Here is a 19,538-nt window from a genome sequence, read left to right as displayed (position 1 = left end):
AATCGAGCATGTGTTGCAAATGTTGAACGCACAATCATTTTGTGTTTTCCTTAAAGCTAGACAGCTAGAAGCAAAATTTGTGCACTAAACATCATTATGTGCTAAGGATACGCTTAACTACATAGATATGGGACAAATCTCGATGTTTATGACAAAAGATTTCAATATGTTTCTGTTCTTAATTCCCCATTCTGCTCATAAAAACGAAAGGAGGAAAAATATTTTAATTTTTCTGATAAAGTGTAAGCATCCACAAAGAATGAAGATTTTACTTCAATTTATTTATTTTCCATAACTTCTCTTTAAATCCTCCAAAATAATTGGCGGTGGAAAATATGTATAAAAAATAAATAAATAAAAAAACGTAGCAACTGTGTTGTGACAACAAATTATTAATAGAAAATTGTTAACATAACATGCAGATTTCGGATCTTTTAATCTGTACTCATGACATACGCTCATGACATGTCGGTAATAATTGATTTATTTATATTTATTTATTAAAAAGGAAAAGACCAAAAAAAAAAAAAAAATTATGTTATAAAACCAAAGGTTTAGTCCATCATTCATCCCTATCTTCTTAGTCTTCTTCTGCTTCTCAGTCAGATCTTCAGTTAAGCTTTGAGCGTCTCAAACAACACTATTTAATCTCCTTAGTTGATTCTGTTCATAAAAATATAATTTTTATTTTATTTTTATTTTTGGGGTTTTAATAGTTTACTTGATCTGTTGGAACAGAGAGGGGGTGGTTTTGGAAAGTCTTATTTTTTCTGGGGAGAAAAGATTTGTGGGATTTGATTGGATCGAGGAAAAGACTCGAACTTTGGTTCTGGGGGCGAAAATGTGGATCTTGTAAAAGCTGTTGATTTGTTCGAGAAAGAAAAGAAAAGAACAAAAAAAGAAAGAGATATTTTTTTTTTCAGCTTCTGGAGGTTCAACTTTTTCCTCTTCCATTGGAGAAGATTGTAAGAAGTTTAAAGGTGAAGTAGCTTTTTGAGTAGGTTGGAAAAGTTGGTGCTTTTACTCGGCATTTTAGTTAAAATAAAAATAAAAATGAAGACTTTAGTTGCAGTTCTGTGGTAGTTGAAGAAACTGGGTTGACTCTGAAAAAAAAGAAGAAAAAGAGAGAGAGAGAGATAGATTCTAAGATAATAGTTGGTAGGTAGGCTATAATATGAAGTTAAATCTTTGGCATATATGTATTTGTGTTTTACTTTTACCCATTTGGTGGAATGCAGTAACATCTTCATGCTTGATGTTCATTAGTTTTAAATGCTAAGATACTAGTAGTTAGGTTGTCATATTTAAAGGGCATCTGAATTGGGGTTGTTGCTGTCGTTAGTTGTGGTTGTGAGAACATGAGATCCCCAGCCAAAAAAGTTCTCATATTCCCCCTTCTGTTTAAATGAAGTACTTTTAGATTCGTTGTGTTTTTATTGATTGTTGGTTTTTGTTTACTACTTATTCCTTAATCCTTACAAAAGGTTCCTAATGCTAGTGACATCAGAAAATTAGGTGCATATTCTACAGAGTATTCTGTTTTAATTGCTTGGTACTAATCAAAGACCATGTTGACCCATTGTTTTGTGTTAAGATCAAAATTTTATTTTTGGTTTACCCTTTTACCTTCGTTTGAACAATGCATTTTAAGTGATTCACATGCTGTTCTGGCTCCAATATATTACAGATACATGAGCTTTGGTAACCAGTCATTAAAGCCAAACATGAAGGTCTCTTGTGGCAGTGCATAAGGTTGATAAAGTCCAGGTGGAGCTGAGTGAGTGGTGGTTGCCATTTTCAGATATTCGGAAAAGACGTATCATTGAAAGTGGAAGAGGTTTCTGTTACTCAAAGTTTGATTTTAGCATATCAAAATGGGGATTCAGTGCTCTAGACTCATCCCATGTTGTGTGAATTCACAAGTTAAGGCTTCTGTTCTTGAAACTCCAGATGCTGGTGGGTAAAGTCATACTCTAGTGCCTTATATTCTTCTGGGTAATGATAAGGAATTAAGATATATATTTATTTTAATGTTTGAACCAGAAAATGAGGATAGAACTGAGGTCAGTAACTGGCCTACATTCCGTGAATTTACATTGGAGCAACTTAAGAATGCAACATCTGCTTTTGCTGTTGAGAATATTGTATCTGAACATGGAGAGAAGGCTCCAAATGTTGTTTATAAAGGGAAGCTGGAGAATCAAACGAGGATTGCTGTTAAGCGGTTTAATAGAAATGCTTGGCCTGATGCTCGGCAGTTTTTGGTAAATGTTTTTCCCCCCTTAATGGTTTCTTGATTCTTCAACCACACTCTTAACTCTCAGTTCTACTGTTCATGACCTTGCATTGAACAAACACATGTTTACCTACTTTGCATTACACTCGAACACGTAGTATTGATTTAGACTAGTGCCAGTGGACCATCAGAGATAAATAAATCATAATAAGTTTTTTCTTAGTTCTTTTCGGCTGTAATTAATTTCTCAAATGGCAATTGACTAGCCTGTGTATTCTTCTCATGTTGTTTGGTCAATATGCATTGATGGGAACATGCAAGTGTGTTTAATGTTTAACATTGTATCTAAATATGTTTTTTTTTTTTTTTTTTCAATGGGCTGATAATAGTCAATAAAATGTTTAGGTTTCATTGTTTCTGTGAAGCTAATGGTGCATCCAGTTATACTGGTATGCCTGCCTTTTACTCTTTCTTTTCACTTTCAATTAATCAAAACAACTTTCTTTCATAACTGCAGGAGGAAGCAAGATCAGTTGGTCAGCTTCGTAACCAAAGATTGACAAATTTGCTAGGTTGTTGTTGTGAAGGAGAAGAGAGGTTGCTTGTAGCAGAATATATGCCCAATGAAACACTTGCAAAGCACCTTTTCCATTGTAAGAGCTCCTTTCATGCATGCTTTTATCCTTTTATTATTGAACAATTAATCAGTATGTCTTAAGTTTATAGTTTATGGTTTTGTTGGTATTTGCTTTGCAATGGGTCAATACTGAGCTTTGTTGGTTCAGAATATATGATTAGTCTAAGCCACCAAATTTTTAACCTTTTCCTTTTGGAAGTTTCATGTCATTGTCCATTTTTCTGTATTTGCTTGTCATTTATCATCCGGGCTAGGACAAGCTCAAATGACATTAGAAAGGGTGCTAGTACAGTATATTATGATTATCATCACATGACTCACTTTTTTGTGATCATTCCAAATTTTCCCTTTTTTCTCTAGAAATTAGTTTTATAGATCAATTATATACTTTTGATTATTTTGCAAGTATTCTTTTCTCTCCAAGAGAAGGATTAAACATATTAAAAGGTATCATATTTTAGCCTTAGTGTGTGTTTGGTTTAGATTTCGGAAGACTGTTGATTTTATGAGATTGGTCGAGTAAAACTTAATTTGATTGATTTATTCCTTTTTTACATGAGGAAGAGGAAAATTTAAAATTAGAAAACAATCAAACACAAAGTGACCGATTTTTTTTTCAATCTTTATGATTTGCTCCTACGGAACCGAGGTCGAAAAGATTGAGAAATAGAACCATCTGATTTGATTGTTTGGATATTGTTACGAAAAAAACATTTTTTTAAGCGTCAAATTACCAAGAAGAGCATATGCGAAATAAATATCAATCCCTCTAAGGACTTAAATATGTTGTATTAGGAAGTGTGAAATTGGTCTTTGGAAGGCAGAAGCAAGATCTTTTTTATTACTGATTTTGGGCAGCAGAATCCGTCTTCAGGTTGTTATCCAAACCTAGATTCCAAGACCTTCAAAATCTGAACAAAACATTATAAATGAATCTTTAAAGTAGTTTATATTCATGTATATTAGATTTCACTATGTTTACACTCGGCCTTTGCTTTATTGTCATGATTGTGTTGTTAAAGTAAGGCTTTACATGCCCGACCCTTGAGTTTATGTGGTGTGAAATAATATTGTCATGTTTCAAAATCAGGGGAAATGCAACCCATGAAATGGGCAATGCGACTAAGAGTTGTTCTACATCTTGCACAAGCTCTAGAGTACTGCACAAGCAAAGGGCGTGCCCTCTATCATGACCTTAATGCATATAGAGTTCTATTTGATGCGGTAAGTTTTTGTGTATTGCGTTTTTATACATGTCTAAGTAATTAGATTAATATAAAATGTGTTAGAATATTGCAGGATGGTAATCCTAGGCTTTCAACTTTTGGCCTGATGAAAAATAGCAGAGATGGGAAAAGCTATAGCACAAATTTGGCATTTACCCCTCCAGAGTATCTCAGAACTGGTATGCCATATAATGGCTGCAGTTGTTAATTTTGTCCTTCTTGCGCATGTTTTGCACTGTGTAATACACAATGGAAATTCTGTATTGCATTTTAAAATTTACAATCATTTATATTTTACAATAGTTGAGTCTAAAGGATATTATATCTCTTCTTTGTTCTGTAGGGAGAGTAACCCCAGAAAGCGTAATATATAGCTTTGGTACTCTTTTGCTTGACCTTCTCAGTGGGAAGCATATCCCGCCAAGTCACGTAAGTCATTCTTCTCAAAAGTGTAAAAAATATGGGCGCAGGTGAACTGGTGAACCTGACCAATCAGGTTGGTTTGGGTCCCAAATGTTCCAAACCAATCTATACTTTGTTTGGTGGGTAGATTACAAATTTTGAACCTCTCCATGAAACAACCTTTTGTTTTTTTTTTTCATCAAGAAACAAATGTGTCAATGACTAACCTATTCTAAAGTTTAAGCAGTTAGGTAGAGGGAAGGTAGTGAAGGAATTAAAAGTAAATAAAGGGTAAGGGAGGAGCAAGAGAGGTTAACAAGTTTTTTTCTTGTTTGGATGCTAACATCCTTCCAACCCCAATTAATTTGGGATAAAGGTGTTGTTGATGTTGGATGCTAACATCCTTGAAAGTCATCCAAATGGGGTAAACTTATAATGTTCATAAAATTAATGAGGGTGGCTGTTGGGGCTTAGATAATTATCCCCAATTTTCCTTCCCTTATTTGAAAACTTCCAAATAAGAGTGAGGTTTACTTATAACCTTCTCCTCTCCTCATTTCTACTCCAAAATCCTCCGTCCACATCGTAGAATTAATAGTTAACTGGTTATATTTATATTTTATTATATTATATGTAAACTTGCATATCTAATTACTACAAAACTTGGTGCAGGCCCTCGATTTGATCCGGGATAGAAATCTTCAGATGCTTACAGATTCTTGTTTGGAAGGTCAATTTTCTGATGATGATGGAACTGAGTTGGTACGCTTGGCATCTCGATGTTTACAGTATGAACCTAGAGAGCGGCCTAATCCAAAATCACTGGTTGTTGCTTTGGCTCCTCTTCAGAAGGAAACAGAGGTTTGTTTATTATTATTATGTTAACAGTAATAGTAACGCATCACTTACAAGTAGTAACAATCAAAATCCTATTTTGAGATCTTGACTGCTTAGGCTCGGTTTTAGAGTTAAGGCAAAGGCAAAGTGTGATTGACGTCTTCTATTAGGTGTATTTGCATACTTCCTATATTCACATTTTCATGTCTTTGCGCAAGCATGACATGCATGATGACAACAAAGTGTAGTTAATCAATTTTGAAAGTTCAACTCCTGATTTTTTTGTCTTGCCAAGATTTATTGATCCTCATTTCTTTCTAGGTTCCTTCACATGTCTTGATGGGTATCCCACATAGTGCTACTTTTGCTTCCTTGTCTCCACTTGGCGAAGCATGCTTTAGAAAGGACTTAACTGCCATACATGAAGTTCTGGAAAATACTGGCTACAAAGATGATGAAGGAGTGGCAAATGAGGTTCTCTATCTAAATTATATTCTAATGAATTGCTGCATACCGTTTGGTTTTCTCCACAAAATCTAGATTATTTATTTATTTATTATATATCTTCTTTGGGTTATCTTTTTCCATAAATTATGAAATAATCATATATATATATATATATATATATATATATATATTAGTTTATTGTTTCTCATGTTGGTGGGCATCAAGTACACGTATCTTTACCGATTAACCAATTTCTAAACGCTGGAGTAGATCCTAAAGAGATCCCACTTCCTCGTGAATTTATCTTGAATCGGGATCTTTTGGCTCAACTTTATCCGAGTTTTGCCGAGGGAGCAACTCCTTTTTCACCTTGAATTGGTCCAAATACGTGCAATTTCTTACTTTTCGTGGAGGATTAGATCCAATAACTAATATAAATTTATCTCCTACCAACATGAGAAACAATAAACTAATATATATATACATATATATATATATATATATATATATATATATTGAAAAGATACTAACTTGTGTATTCTCTTTTCTCTTTTCTGGTATTGCAGTTATCATTCCAGATGTGGACTGATCAAATGCAGGAAACATTAAATTGTAAGAAAAAAGGGGATGTTGCTTTCCGCCAGAAAGATTTCAGATTAGCAATTGACTGCTACACGCAGGTAGATTTCTTATGTTGATAAGTTGGATTAATCTAAATTTGGCTTGCCATTTTTTGTATTCTAAAATGCTGATGCGTAAGATGCACATCACGAAATAGATCTCTAGACTATATATATATATATTTGTTAATAAAGTAATAGTCTAGAATAGAGTATTTCACCCTTTGATTTGAGTCTGATTCAAGTGTATGGATGAATCATTTTGGTAGCACCTCCTCTGGATCCATCCTATTTAGCTGTTCTATCTGAGGTTTGATTTGGTTTCTAATGTTAACTTAGTTAATGAGAGTTCATTGTCTTATATGCAGTTCATTGATGGTGGAACAATGGTTTCTCCAACAGTCTATGCACGACGCAGTTTGTGTTATCTGATCAATGACATGCCTCAGGAAGCACTGAACGATGCAATGCAAGCACAAGTCGTATCCCCTGTATGGCACATTGCATCTTATCTTCAATCTGTTGCCCTTGCAGGACTTGGGATGGAGAATGAAGCCCAAGTAGCAATTAAAGAGGGCACAACACTTGAAGCCAAGAGGAATGCAACTCCTAAACAAAAGTGAAGACTTTGTACAGAGAAAATTTCTTGCTGATTGTGTTCTGCTTGATGACTACTTACCCCACAAATTTGATTATAAATTTCATCTTCCATATCATAGAAAAAGTTGCATGTGTTTGAATAGTTCTTTAAGAAACAATGATTGGATGAGTGTTGGTAACACCCCCTCCCCCTTTTTATTGGGTCGGCTAGGATGTTCATTTTGTTCCATGATTTGATTGATATGAATCCAAACTTTAGCAATTTTTTTTTTCATAGTGGTTAAAAAATGTTAAGAGTGAAAAGCTTTGTTGTTCAAAGCCCTGTACTTTGTGTCGGAATGGCAAGCAAGATTTACTTTTTCTCGGGTGCAAATCATTAGGTTTAGGACACTGGATGTTGCGTCCATGTCCTACTGTCATGCATCTTGTTACCCTAATGTTTTGAAGTATGAGTTTTGGAAATGGATCCTCTCATGTTTTATTTAACATGACATGGTTATATGGAAAAATTATAACCATACAAAAGTAAATCAATGATGATGATTTTGTAATTATTTATTTTAATATTATTTTTTTGTCTTCTTTTATTATCATTGATTTATTTTTGTATGGTTATGATGTTTCTATACGAGCATATTATGTTAAATAAGACATAGGAAGATCTACTCCCATTATTTTTGAGCATGCGTCTCTAGATCAATTAACAAGTGCAGGGTCATATGATAGAACTTGTCCAAATCAGTCCTCATTATTTAACTATAAACACTGGATGACACTTTCCAAAAGTGACACCTCTCAAAGAAGCATAGGTAGCACATCCAAGACCAAGAATGATTCAAGTTAATTTACATAGAGTTAAAGAAGTTCTACTTTAGGCAAAGGTGTATCAGCTTTGTGATAACATATAGTGTTGTCATGATCCCGATAACATGTTCGTTTCATGTACTCTCCTCTTGTAAAGCTAGACACTTCCGTATCTGCGCAGAATGATGTTTTATAGCACCTTGATATCCTTTTACGAGTCAAAGATGGTAGAATTGTATGTTTATTCCTCAAACATAGTTTGGTTTTTGCTGTTTATTTTTTATTGGTAGGTTATCTATAAATTCTTGCGGAATTTATAGCATGTTATGATTTTAGGATGGCATGTCCATCTTGCATTTTTAATTACCAAAACGTAGTAGTGTGCATGATTCGGTTTTTTATATCAAATTTAATCGAATTAAAAAAGTGGTTTAGTTCGAGGAAATTAAACTGGTTTTAAAAAATAATTCGGCTCTTCAACCGGTTTGAAGAAAACGATTTGGTTCTTAAATTGGTTAAGAAAAAATATGGTGTGATTTACTTTCGTTCATGGTTCAATTCAATTAATTTGGTTTTTTCACACTCCCAAGAATGAATATTGTTCAATTTGAATAAAATGATTTGATTTTTGAACCGATTAAAAAATATATAAATTCTTTTGGTGCTGTTCGAATCAGTTCATAGTTGAATTCATTTGGTTATTTTGTATAACCCCCGTGACCTATGCCACACTCACTATAGACTTATTCCCGCCCTGCTTAAATTTTGGCTATACACTGAAGTTGCACACTCAATCCATGAATCATCCATTAGACAAAAGCCAACAAATATTAACAGCTTTTAGAAGCTTTGATTTGAGTGATGCAACTGCTTATTTGATGTTCAAAATACCCTTGTCAATAACAACTGTATAACTAAAATCAGATTAAAGGAAAACTAAAAGGAATTAGAGAAAACACAGATGCGGATACATAATTTAAGAGAAAAAGCTAGGTGGGGGAATTGGGAAGCAACTGAAAACATGATTACGATGTTATTATCTTATTGATGGCATTGGTAGTGATGAAAACTCAATCAAGATAGTTAATACCGTTTATACATTCTCTATCACTAGTCATTCAACCATTCCATTGGACTACAGACATTCACAAGTTCAAACGGCTAAAAGAAAACCTTGACTCAGCATGATGTTCCTCTACAAGAAGACCATAAATTTATGGATGTTCCTTGTTGCTGTCCAATTTCCCTATGTGATTTTCTTGAGATTCTTTCTTTGATCCAAAAATATAGTCTTTCACAGTGCTCTCTGCTGAAAGTAGCCGCTTCTTAATCTACCATTAAAAGTTATACCATCAGAAGCAAGAAAAAAAATACCATAGAATTCAATTAATTCATCTTCCATTTTAAAAAAATAAATAAATTCATCAGAACCAAAAGTATAAAAGAACTAATGCCGACTATAAATGAATTCTCAAATGGTTAAGTTAACAGTAAGAAGACAGCAAAAGACCCTTCATTTGCAGTACTCATAATTTGACTCAGTTTTTGCATTCTACTTGTCATGTTCAGAAGTGAGAAACCATTCCTAAGTCCTCCCCCAAATCTTTCCCAAATAATTTTTTGAAAACGGTATTCAAAATTCAAAATGCTTATGAAACAACCAGAAAAGTTGTAACAACTCTCAAGGGGTCAATATTCTGATGAACCATGCAACACTATCCGGCTACATAAAGATTAGATCATCCATCTCGGATGGTTGAAATTATGTTTGAATAGAAGCCTCAACAAAAGGACTTCTACAAAATTACTTGTGGCAGTTAGCTAAATTGCTCTTTGTTTGGATCCATCAGGCCAACCATTCAGACACTCTAGAAAGTGATTGCAAACCTCTCAGCTGTCCAACAAGGTTACAGTTTATTCAATGTTAATTCAGAAGGTGGCTTAATTGTGGGAATTATTATCCAGAATACTATCCCTGCTAGTGAAGAGAATCTTGTAGAACCTTTCTAGTTGTAAAGGGCACATATGTGTCTGTCATTGCATGGCCACAGGTTCTAATCCAATAAGGAAGCTCCTAGCTGACAAGTGACCAGTTTAACAGACAGGAATGCAAGTCCAGGAAGCCTGCTTTGTTTCAGTTCTCTATATCTATTTTCAAATTTAAAAGAACAAACTAATGTAAATGCAGTCATGTCACAATCGAAAAAACCTTATAAATCTTTTGTTCCATCAACATTTAAATGAGAAAATAGAGTTAGTGCTAAAGGCACGAACCCCTCACGACCTGAATGGTCCAAAGAAAAATAAACAGAAAATACAAATAATTCTAGGAGACATGCACATCATGAGGAGATTGTTCTCTGACCATTGTCATATATATAACTGTCTAATTGCTCTGAGACAGATGACATGAATATAGCAATAAATACCTTTAGCTGCTGTCCATCAAAGCAAACACTATTTCCATTTTTAAGATGGCATCCTAATCCTATCAGCTCCTGAAGTCAGTGTTTTTCTAAAAGATCTTAAGCTTTTCAAAAGTTTTCAATTTTTTTTTTTTTTTTTTATCTTCAGGTGTTACGTTAAGGGAGCGAACTGGAGCAGTGGTAAAAGCTATTCTTTAATGACTGAAAGGACATGAGTTTGAATCCAGGAAATAACCTCTTTGCAATTGTGCAAGGGTAAGACTGCCTACAAGGATTGCCTCCACCCCACACTCGCTAGTCGGGTTTAATGGGGAGTGATTTTCTTTTCTTTTCTTCAGGTCTTACATTAATGTTAACGAGCTTGGGGACCAAGTCCTATGAAATATTCTTATTTCCCAATGCAACTTCTAGAAGACAACATAATGCCTGGAATTAGGTTTGCATTTTCATTTTACTATTCCATGATATTAAGGTTCAGTGATTGCCCAAGAGTTATAACTTAAGTGGCACCCAGTCTTTTTGAGGACTGTTTGTTCCCCATTCCCAGGGTCAAATTCAATCCGGGCTACTTTGCCTTCATTTTAGCCTACCCTCCCCATCCCAACACCAGGTTTTAGACCTTCTTTGTAACAAAAAATAAAATAAAAACGTAATTGCCTCAATTCTCTTTCAATCTGAATCATTCAATAAAAACCTGGTCACTGCTAAACGGTATGTGCTTGCAAAGATGAAATTATTGATCAAGTGGATAGTTTTGAAGGGGGAACCACCCTCAGCCAAAGGCATATATCTGAGTCAGTAAGGCCAATAACCAAGATGATACATTGTGATTGACATACCTTTTATTATGTTACCTCCAACACCATTAGAATCTGAATTAAGGTCCATTTAACAAGCATCCAACAGCTATTAACACCTCAGAATTCTCCTTAATCAAAATTTTCAAACGGAATGAAAACCAATAGCACATTTGGTGAGTCAAATTAACCAGAATTTCAAACTAATATTCAGGAAGGACGATAATTCTTAATTGCAGCCATAATAATAATAAGAAATAGAAAATGGTATAATCAGAAACAGAAAGCCCACTTAGAAATTAAAAAAATCAGACCATCCAGATTGTTAAATCTCAGTTGGGTAGGAGAGAAATCATGGAAAAAGAGTAATGGAAGCAAAACCCAGATCTGGGAAGGTTAAAAAATTGTACCTTTGAGTGAAGGGAAGAGAGAAAAAGGAGACTTACAGGGTCGAGAGCATTGGGTTGAGGGCCATAGTCAGCGGTTAAGAGAAAATAGGAAGCAGTAACAGTTGCAACAACGGTTATCCTTCTCACCAGCTTGTCTGTTTTTGGATTCATTAAACTCATGATTGATGATTCTACACTAACTATGAAATATGATCTTATTGCGATGCTGTGTTTGAGGGGCGTACGAGGTTGAGGTTTTGGAGATAGTCTAATTTGGTTTCTCTTATTACGTGACTTTTTTTTTTTAATAAAAAAAATTGGGATAAGATATTCTAACAATTAATTAGAGTTAGTGTCAATATTAGTATCAATAAATTTCATCATAGATCGATTATGTTGATTCATGAATTATGATTTCATGTATTTAATATTTAATATTTATTTTCACCTTTGTATGGTTATGATTTCCCATAATCATATTGATTGTTACAATAATCGATCTAACGGTAAAATTGATTGATAATAACATTAATAGTAACTCTAATTGATTGTTACATTATCTTAAAAAAAAAATAACATTACTTTTTCTTTTTCTTTTTTCAAATTACTAATATTTTGTAAATTATTTATCAAACAATTAAGATTGAATATTTACTTTATTAGGTCATAAATTATCTTTATTGTAAACAATTTTGTCTTTTTTTTTTTTCTTAACAAGTATAATCTGTTTTTGGCTTACTCCGGTCATAATTATTGAGAACTTGGATAGGATAACAAAAACACAAGAGCGGCAGCACCCAACGTGCAGTAGCCAAAACTTGATTGAAACTTTTGGAGGGGTTCAAGCCACTCAGTTGTTGGTACTTGGTCATATGTTCATCAAAATGAAGTGGACGAACAAGAAGCAATGAAATCACAAGAGTTATGAAAAGTCCTGAAGTTATATTCATTTTGATTTCCCTGCCAGAAAAGAGTAACCAACCAAACACAATACAAGCGAGGATGGCATATAAAAAGACTGGGCTTTATAAATAAAACCAATTGCTGGTTTTGAGAATGGCATGCTGCAGTGATGCATTTTCCTTTTTCATTTTAACATAATCATGTAAAAATTTCAATTATTCATTAATAAATTAACGTTTACAATTATAATAACAAAATTAGTAAAAACAAAAAGGGAGAAATGATTTCTGGTTAAAGAAACAAAACAAAATCCTTATCACTTAAACCAAGTGTTGTTAAGAGTTGATTAAATGAGTCTCCAGTAATTTAAACTTCAAACTCAAAGGGTCCATTACCAATTTAGAGAATCTTTCCATCAAAATGCGTTAAGAAAGTGAGGTATATGCGTTTTTTTTTTCTGATACTTTAATTGTTATTATTATTATTGTTATTTGACCCATATCTGAAACGTGTAAAAACATGCTTCACCAAACATTAACAGTTACACCAACCAAGTACTTTCTCACTCACTAATAACACACACACATTGACAACCATTTCCCACTCTCAAACTTTAAGCATGCACATGCTTTCTTTTTCTTCTTCTTCAGCATCATCATCATCATCTTCTTCACTCCAATTCAATGTACCACCATCCCAGAATCCAAATTAAACCCAAAACATCCACAACCTTGTCTTCTCAATTCACACCAAAATGTCACCATCTCAACAACTACAACAACAATCTTCACTCCTTCAAACCCCACAAAACAAACTTCAAATTCAAACCCACAAACTCAACTCCCAATCCAACCCCAACCCAAACCCTAATCTCAATCTTCCGTTCCATCCCCGATTGGGCCGATGCCATCAAAGAACGTGGCATGCAGAAGAACCGCACACTCTACACTCACCCCAATTGGCTCAACCACCGCAGCTCCCGCCGCCACCTCCGCCACTTCCTCTCAAGCCTCTCCTCCCGCGTCATCCTCTCCCTCATACCACCTGTCATAGCCTTCACCGCTTTCGCCGCCGCCATCGCCGCCTACAACTCCGCCGTGCTCCTCCATTTCCTCCCCGAATTCTTCCCAATCCTCAGGGCTTCCTCGCTTCCCTACCAGCTCACCGCCCCCGCCCTCGCGCTCCTCCTCGTTTTCCGAACAGAGGCATCTTATTCGAGATTCGTGGAGGGGAAGAAGGCGTGGACGAAGGTCATCGCCGGCGCACACGATTTTGTTAGACAGGTCATGGCTGCGGTTGATACTCCCTCTGATTTCCCTATCAAAAAGCTTCTTTTGCAGTATATCATGGCCTTCCCTCTTGTGCTTAAGGTCAGAATGGTTCTTTTTTTTTTGTTGGGTCTCCATCAATTTTGGTTTTTTATCAATCATAGTGTGAAGGGTATTTGTGAGGTTTTGTTCAAGTTGTTTGGGGTTGGATTTTTTAGTTGCTTGAGGTTGGAGTAGCTCTATGGTTGTTGGGTTTCAATCAAAATTTGGTTTTTTTGAATGATAATGTGAAGGGTGTTTGAAAGGTTTTGTTCAAGTTGTTTAGGATTGGATTGCTAGTTGCTTATGGTCAGAATAGTTCTATGATTTTTGGGTTTCCATCAATTTTGGTTTTTTTCCAATGATAATGTGAAGGGTGTTTGTAAGGTTTTGTTCAAGTTGTGTAGAGTTGGATTGTTAGTTGCTTAACGTTAGAGGAATTCTATGGTTGTTGGTTTTCCCTCATTTTTTTTTTCCAATGATAATATAAAGGGGAGTTTGTAAGGTTTTTGTTCAAGTTAAGCAGGGTTGGATTTTTTGGTTGGTAGTTGTAGTTGATAGTGAAAGGAGGATGAGCTTGGAGCAGCGGTAAGGTTGCTCTTTGATAGGAAGGTCATGGGTTTAGTCCGGAAACAACCTCTTTGCAAAAATATAACGGTGATATTGCGTACAATCGATCCTCATCCCTACCCTCGCAAGTTGAGGAGCCTTTTGCTTAGCCCAACCAATTTGGGATCGAAGTAGTGTTGTTGTAGTTGAAGTCTAGGTTGTCAGTAGCGGCCCGTAGCGCCGCTAAACCGCTACCGTAGCGGGTAGCGGCGGTCGGCCGCTACAAACCGCGACGCTACGCGACATTGGCCGTAGCGGAAGGTAGCGGCGTAACGTTGCAACAATACCTCTACCCGCTACACCACTCCCATGTTGGAATTTGATGGAGAATCCGAAAATGATGATGATTTTCTTTATTAGTTCACTTCTTGCACTTGGCTATTTGACAATTTTATTGTTCAGTTGTGTTTAATTTTGGATCCTTCCTTTATGTTCCTTGTATTTGACATTGATTGTGGAATTATGTGTTTGATTTTGTGTGACTTCTTATGTTTGAGCATTAATACTAAAAGCAGTATTGCCTTGTTTCTTGACTGTTAGTATAATATATGTGGAATTAATACTTCACCGTAGCGGTAATACCGCTACACGCTACACCGCTATACCATTTTCGGGGTCGGCCGCTACTGGCCGCTAACTGCTATTGACAACTATGGTTGAAGTTGTAGTTGATAATGAAACTCACTGTTTGAACTATTTAATTGCAGTGTCATGTCTTGTATGGTTCAGATGTTAGGAGAGATCTTCAACATGTGTTAGAAATAGATGATCTAGCGTTGATCATTAATGCGGAACATCGACCTCGCTGCATTATTGAGTTTATATCACAGAGCATTCGACTGCTAAAATTGGAAGAATCTAGAAGAAATGTCTTGGTAAGCACTAATTGGAATTCTTAGCATTTAGTACATATCGAATTTAGGTAACATTTTTTGTGAAAATAATACTTCAATTGTCAAATATGCAAATTTATGTGACTCCTTGGTAATTAGGTGGCCAAGTTGTAGACATGGATCTGTTAATCTAACACTTCACTCTGTATTAATTCCATGTTTCCTCATTGCGGTACAGGAATCAAAGATCTCTTGTTTCCATGAAGGAATTGGCATATGTGAACAACTTATGGGTATTCCCATTCCACTATCATATACTCGCTTGACCTCAAGGTTTCTTGTCCTATGGCACCTGACGCTTCCTGTCATACTTTGGGATGATTGTCATTGGGTTGTGGTCCCTGCTACCTTTATTAGTGCTGCCTCTTTGTTCTGCATTGAAGAAGTATGTTTCTCCTCTTACCTTGGGTCCTTGACTAATTAATATATCAAATTATGTTGTTCTGTAATTTGTTGTACATGTAGTTAAAACGATCAGGATCTTTAGGCTATTACACATTTATGGGTTTTTCCTTTCCTCCGTTTAATCCAATAGATAAACAAATTTAGGTTGACAGACCTATGTCGAAAGATAGGTGAGAATAATTGTGACAGTGCTTTCATTCCAGCAGTTAGATTTTGGAGAGATGATATTGTAAAAATTGTGGAAAAAATAATGGGTGTTTGTGCATGAGCATAAAATATTTGATATCTTTTTGGAAAACCAATGAGCTGCACTATGGTACAACTGATTTTTTGCACAAAAGCCAGAGATTAGCTTTTGATTTTGCACCGTTAGAAATAAGTTAGAAATTTATTTCTAACGCCCATAATTGAAGTTGCAGACATTCCAAACAACACGGACTGCAGAATCAATTTTGCACTGTTAGAAAAGATATAGGATTACCCCAAATCTAAACTGGATACATTCAGGAGTGATTGATGGATGGATTCTTGAAATACAACTCCAGATTTTCTGGTTAGAAGAAAGCTAATTAAAAAATATGAAAAATGATTGTTGTAGGTTGGAGTTCTGATAGAGGAGCCATTTCCAATGCTTGCACTTGACGAAATCTGCCAAAAAGCCCTGAAAGACATCCAAGAAGCAATAGCAACTGAAAGTTTAATTCGCGCTCAACTTGTTGCAAAGCGAAACTACCATTCTAAGTCTAAAGAGCATTCACCAAATGGCTGGCCTAACTCCTAGTTGAAAGGAGAACTTTACTATGAATGTCTTCTTCAACTTCTGCTCATGAGGTGGCTCTGTATGTAGCCAAGTTGATTATTGTCAGGAATTATATTATGTAATATAATTGTGGTACACTGGCAGCAGCTCCGCAATTTCTAGGAAATTGCTTATGAAGTTGGTCTGTATATATATCAAATTCACAATCATGTACATATGAGTAATCAATTTAGGCCTTTATTTTTATAGATTATGTATGTAGCTTTAGTCCGAACCACGGGTTCTAATAGGCATTTGGTTTCTGTAAGCCATGAAGAAATTGTTCACTCATGAATAACTTTTTATGCATGAGGATCCTATTTTCCCAAATGTTGGATTTTATTTGATTTGTAAACTTTGACGTGAGTTATTCGTTTTTGCTGCTTGCTGACTTCCTATAATTGTTTGTTGAGCAAAGCAACTCAAAACATTTAGCCATTCACTCATCCAAGAATCACATATTTATTGATAGATAGAGGTGCATGGCCATATAAAGAAACATAACAATCTCCATTAAAACAAAATAGAGCATAAACTAAAATCCGTTGTGAAAGAGTCGCACTACTGTCCATCGATACAACAATTCAATTATAATGAAACAAATAAGAAAACCTAGAAGAATGAATTATGACCATTCCTGTACCTCTCCACTATAACAATTCATCAAAGTTTATTGAATTACAGAATGGTCTGTTTTACATAATACAGAGAAACGATGCAAAAGGAAGTTCAAATCAAGTACTCTGCTTTCTCTATTTATTTGTGAATGTCCCACAAACAATCCAGAATACAGTCCAAATCAAACTGCTAACATCCACAGTTTACATTCCACATGGAAACATGTTGTCCAACTTTAAGGTAACATTAGAGTCCCAAAAAAAAGGAAATAAAGATCATCACTGATACCCATACCCCTCCAACTTTTGCCCAGCAAAATACTATAATTGCTCTCTCATTTTAGCCTACAGCAAATAATGCCTAGGCAAAAAACATGGCACAGAAAGAATGATAGATGGAAGTTCATGGGTACCATGAATCCAGTTACTTAAAATTCAAAATATCCCTCAATTACAACACTTTGATCTGAGGCCTTGGACTGTAAATTTACCACTTTTACTCCTTGCTCTAAGTTCTTTAATGTCAGTAGAGGATCTGTCTCAGCACACCCATTCCAAACTGGCAAAACTTCTGTCACAAACTTATTAATATATTTCTTCTTAATACCCTCCTTAACGAGCTCTTCAAACTCACGGAAATTCCCCCTCATATCTAAAAGAACACTGCACAATCCTTGACGATTACAATAATCCAAGATCACATCTAGATTTATCTGATCCAGAGCTACAGTTTCAATTCCTCGTTGGGCCACTTCTGGAGCTGTTGCTGTTCTATAATCTGCAAAGATTATTACTTTACCAGTATCATCATTCATGACTAGCGGAATTTCATTTGAAGAACTAGGATCTTTATGTATTATAATCCTTGTCGGTTGATTGGCACCAGGTTCTTGAGATGCAGGTGCTGATAAATTTCCATTAAATAAGGAAGAAGAAAGTACCACTGCATCATATTCTTTTAATAGCTGTGAATAGTATCCACCACAGTTTGTAACTCCACTCCCAAGCAAGTTCAATAAGTTCCCATTGACAGAAAGAGAATATCTGCAATACAGGGATAGGCTAAGCTAAGAAATGGAGGTTTTTCTAAGAATTAAATGCGCAGCCTGATCAATAAATCTAAAACCAAACTCCAGTATGCAACCGAAGAATAGCCATACATGAATTTCTAATGAAAAGCAAGTGGGAGTATCAAAAGAACAGAAGTGGAAATGAATTACCTCAAAGTGAGGAAGGGCTTTCCAGTCAACATGCGATGAATATACGCCTCATTGAGGCTCTTGCACAATTCTTCCTCTACACCCACAACAACTTCAATTCCTGCATCTCTCAATCTATCCACCCCTTTGAAGGCCACAATGGGATTTGGATCCACCATCCCAACAACAACCTTTTTCACTTTGGCTTTAACTAGAGCTTCAGTACAAGGGGGAGTCCTCCCAAAATGATTGCAAGGTTCCAAGCTCACAAAAGCTGTTGCATTCTCCGCCAAATCACCCGCATCCCTCAGAGCAAACACCTGATAATCTCATCTCCTAACTCATCATCATATTCAGCAACAAATAAAGATTCTCCATCTAAATTCTAAGAAAGAGTAACAACTTACAATCAAAACATGTTGTCCAGTATACCAACTAGTCTCTTCATTTTCTCACGGAAATCATCATTTAAATTCAAATTAAGCTTATCATAAGAGTTTGAAATACTAACGCAATGACATCTATAAGGGAGGACAACAAAAGAACACACAGTATATAACATACAAATCTCAGTTTTTTTTTTCCCATAATAATATTATAAGAAGGGAAAAAAATAGAATAGTTTAGAGAAATAAAAAAGTGAAAAGGTACCTCAGCATGAGGTTGCCCTGGTTTAGGGTGGAAGCCTTCACCAACAACTTTCCCATCTTTAACAATTACACATCCAACCAATGGATTGGGGCTGGTAAACCCAACAGCCTTTTTTGCAATCTCAACACATCTTCTGATGTAAAACCCATCATCATTTTCTCCATTAGAAGTAGAGCCACACTGGACCATAAGAGAACCACCACAGCTACTCCTCCTCCAGCTAGGTGCTGTGTGCAACCAAATAAGTGGTTTGTAAAACCCCCAAGTCAAACTCAATTTGGAGGTGCTCAGGATTGATGGAAAAGATGCAAAATTTGGAAGGGTAGCACTGGTTGAGAATTTGGGCACAGGAAGAATGTAATGTGGGAGTGAAACGCCTTGTGTAGCTTGCATATTGCTGTGAGGAAAATCTAACAGAACAGAAACATATGATTAAAGGAATCCAGACAATAATGTTTTTAGATGTTTTAAAATGGAACAATTTCACAAAATTAGCATTGTCCCAACAGCAAATTTTTTTATTTTTATTTTTTCAAGTAGATCTAAATTGAAGATCAAATTAATAAAAGGGAAAAAGCAAATTTTTTTTTTTCTGGGACAAAGACTTGGAAGCAATGAAGAGAAACTCACCTGATGGGAACTAGGGATTCGTCTGTGAAGTGGACAATAACAGTAGGAAAGAACTGTCAACTTTGTTCCAATTTACTAACAGTTATTTATATCTTTTTCTCCAA

General features: G+C 35.4%; 4 protein-coding genes across 5 annotated transcripts; 2 read left to right on the top strand and 2 right to left on the bottom strand.

Moving 5' to 3' along the window:
• Window positions 1-614: 614 nt before the first annotated feature.
• Window positions 615-7,276, top strand: LOC133315907 (serine/threonine-protein kinase BSK3-like). Its single transcript, XM_061517589.1, has 11 exons — window positions 615-980; window positions 1,688-1,956; window positions 2,044-2,264; window positions 2,754-2,889; window positions 3,964-4,097; window positions 4,173-4,278; window positions 4,443-4,528; window positions 5,174-5,362; window positions 5,660-5,812; window positions 6,352-6,465; window positions 6,774-7,276. The coding sequence occupies exons 2-11, from the start codon at window positions 1,875-1,877 to the stop codon at window positions 7,026-7,028; spliced, it is 1,476 nt and encodes a 491-aa protein (XP_061373573.1). The 5' UTR covers window positions 615-980; window positions 1,688-1,874; the 3' UTR covers window positions 7,029-7,276.
• Window positions 7,277-8,817: 1,541 nt separating this feature from the next.
• Window positions 8,818-11,675, bottom strand: LOC133315912 (uncharacterized). Its single transcript, XM_061517595.1, has 2 exons — window positions 11,479-11,675; window positions 8,818-9,140 (listed from the first exon to the last, which is right to left on the bottom strand). The coding sequence occupies exons 1-2, from the start codon at window positions 11,599-11,601 to the stop codon at window positions 9,024-9,026; spliced, it is 240 nt and encodes a 79-aa protein (XP_061373579.1). The 5' UTR covers window positions 11,602-11,675; the 3' UTR covers window positions 8,818-9,023.
• A 1,241-nt stretch (window positions 11,676-12,916) lies between these two features.
• On the top strand, window positions 12,917-16,669 carry LOC133315906 (voltage-dependent chloride channel 1, chloroplastic-like). The gene is made up of 4 exons (XM_061517588.1): window positions 12,917-13,694; window positions 14,948-15,115; window positions 15,312-15,518; window positions 16,137-16,669. The coding sequence occupies exons 1-4, from the start codon at window positions 13,008-13,010 to the stop codon at window positions 16,317-16,319; spliced, it is 1,245 nt and encodes a 414-aa protein (XP_061373572.1). The 5' UTR covers window positions 12,917-13,007; the 3' UTR covers window positions 16,320-16,669.
• A 221-nt stretch (window positions 16,670-16,890) lies between these two features.
• LOC133315887 (riboflavin biosynthesis protein PYRD, chloroplastic) lies at window positions 16,891-19,538 on the bottom strand. Of its 2 annotated transcripts, XM_061517566.1 has the most exons (4): window positions 19,435-19,538; window positions 18,805-19,214; window positions 18,175-18,473; window positions 16,891-17,998 (listed from the first exon to the last, which is right to left on the bottom strand). In XM_061517566.1, exons 2-4 carry the CDS (start codon window positions 19,195-19,197, stop codon window positions 17,383-17,385), a joined length of 1,308 nt encoding a protein of 435 aa, XP_061373550.1. In that variant the 5' UTR covers window positions 19,198-19,214; window positions 19,435-19,538; the 3' UTR covers window positions 16,891-17,382. The 2 variants fall into 2 exon arrangements, with proteins under 2 accessions (XP_061373550.1, XP_061373551.1); XM_061517567.1 differs by lacking the exon at window positions 19,435-19,538 and having other exon boundaries at window positions 18,805-19,347.

The sequence above is a fragment of the Gastrolobium bilobum genome, unplaced genomic scaffold (genome assembly GCF_033153095.1).
Source record: "Gastrolobium bilobum isolate Gb01-03AN ecotype WA unplaced genomic scaffold, APGP_CSIRO_Gbil_v1 utg17648, whole genome shotgun sequence".
Lineage (NCBI taxonomy): Eukaryota > Viridiplantae > Streptophyta > Magnoliopsida > Fabales > Fabaceae > Gastrolobium > Gastrolobium bilobum.
Note: the sequence above shows the minus strand (reverse complement) of the source record. Positions and strands in the feature narration are given on the sequence as shown.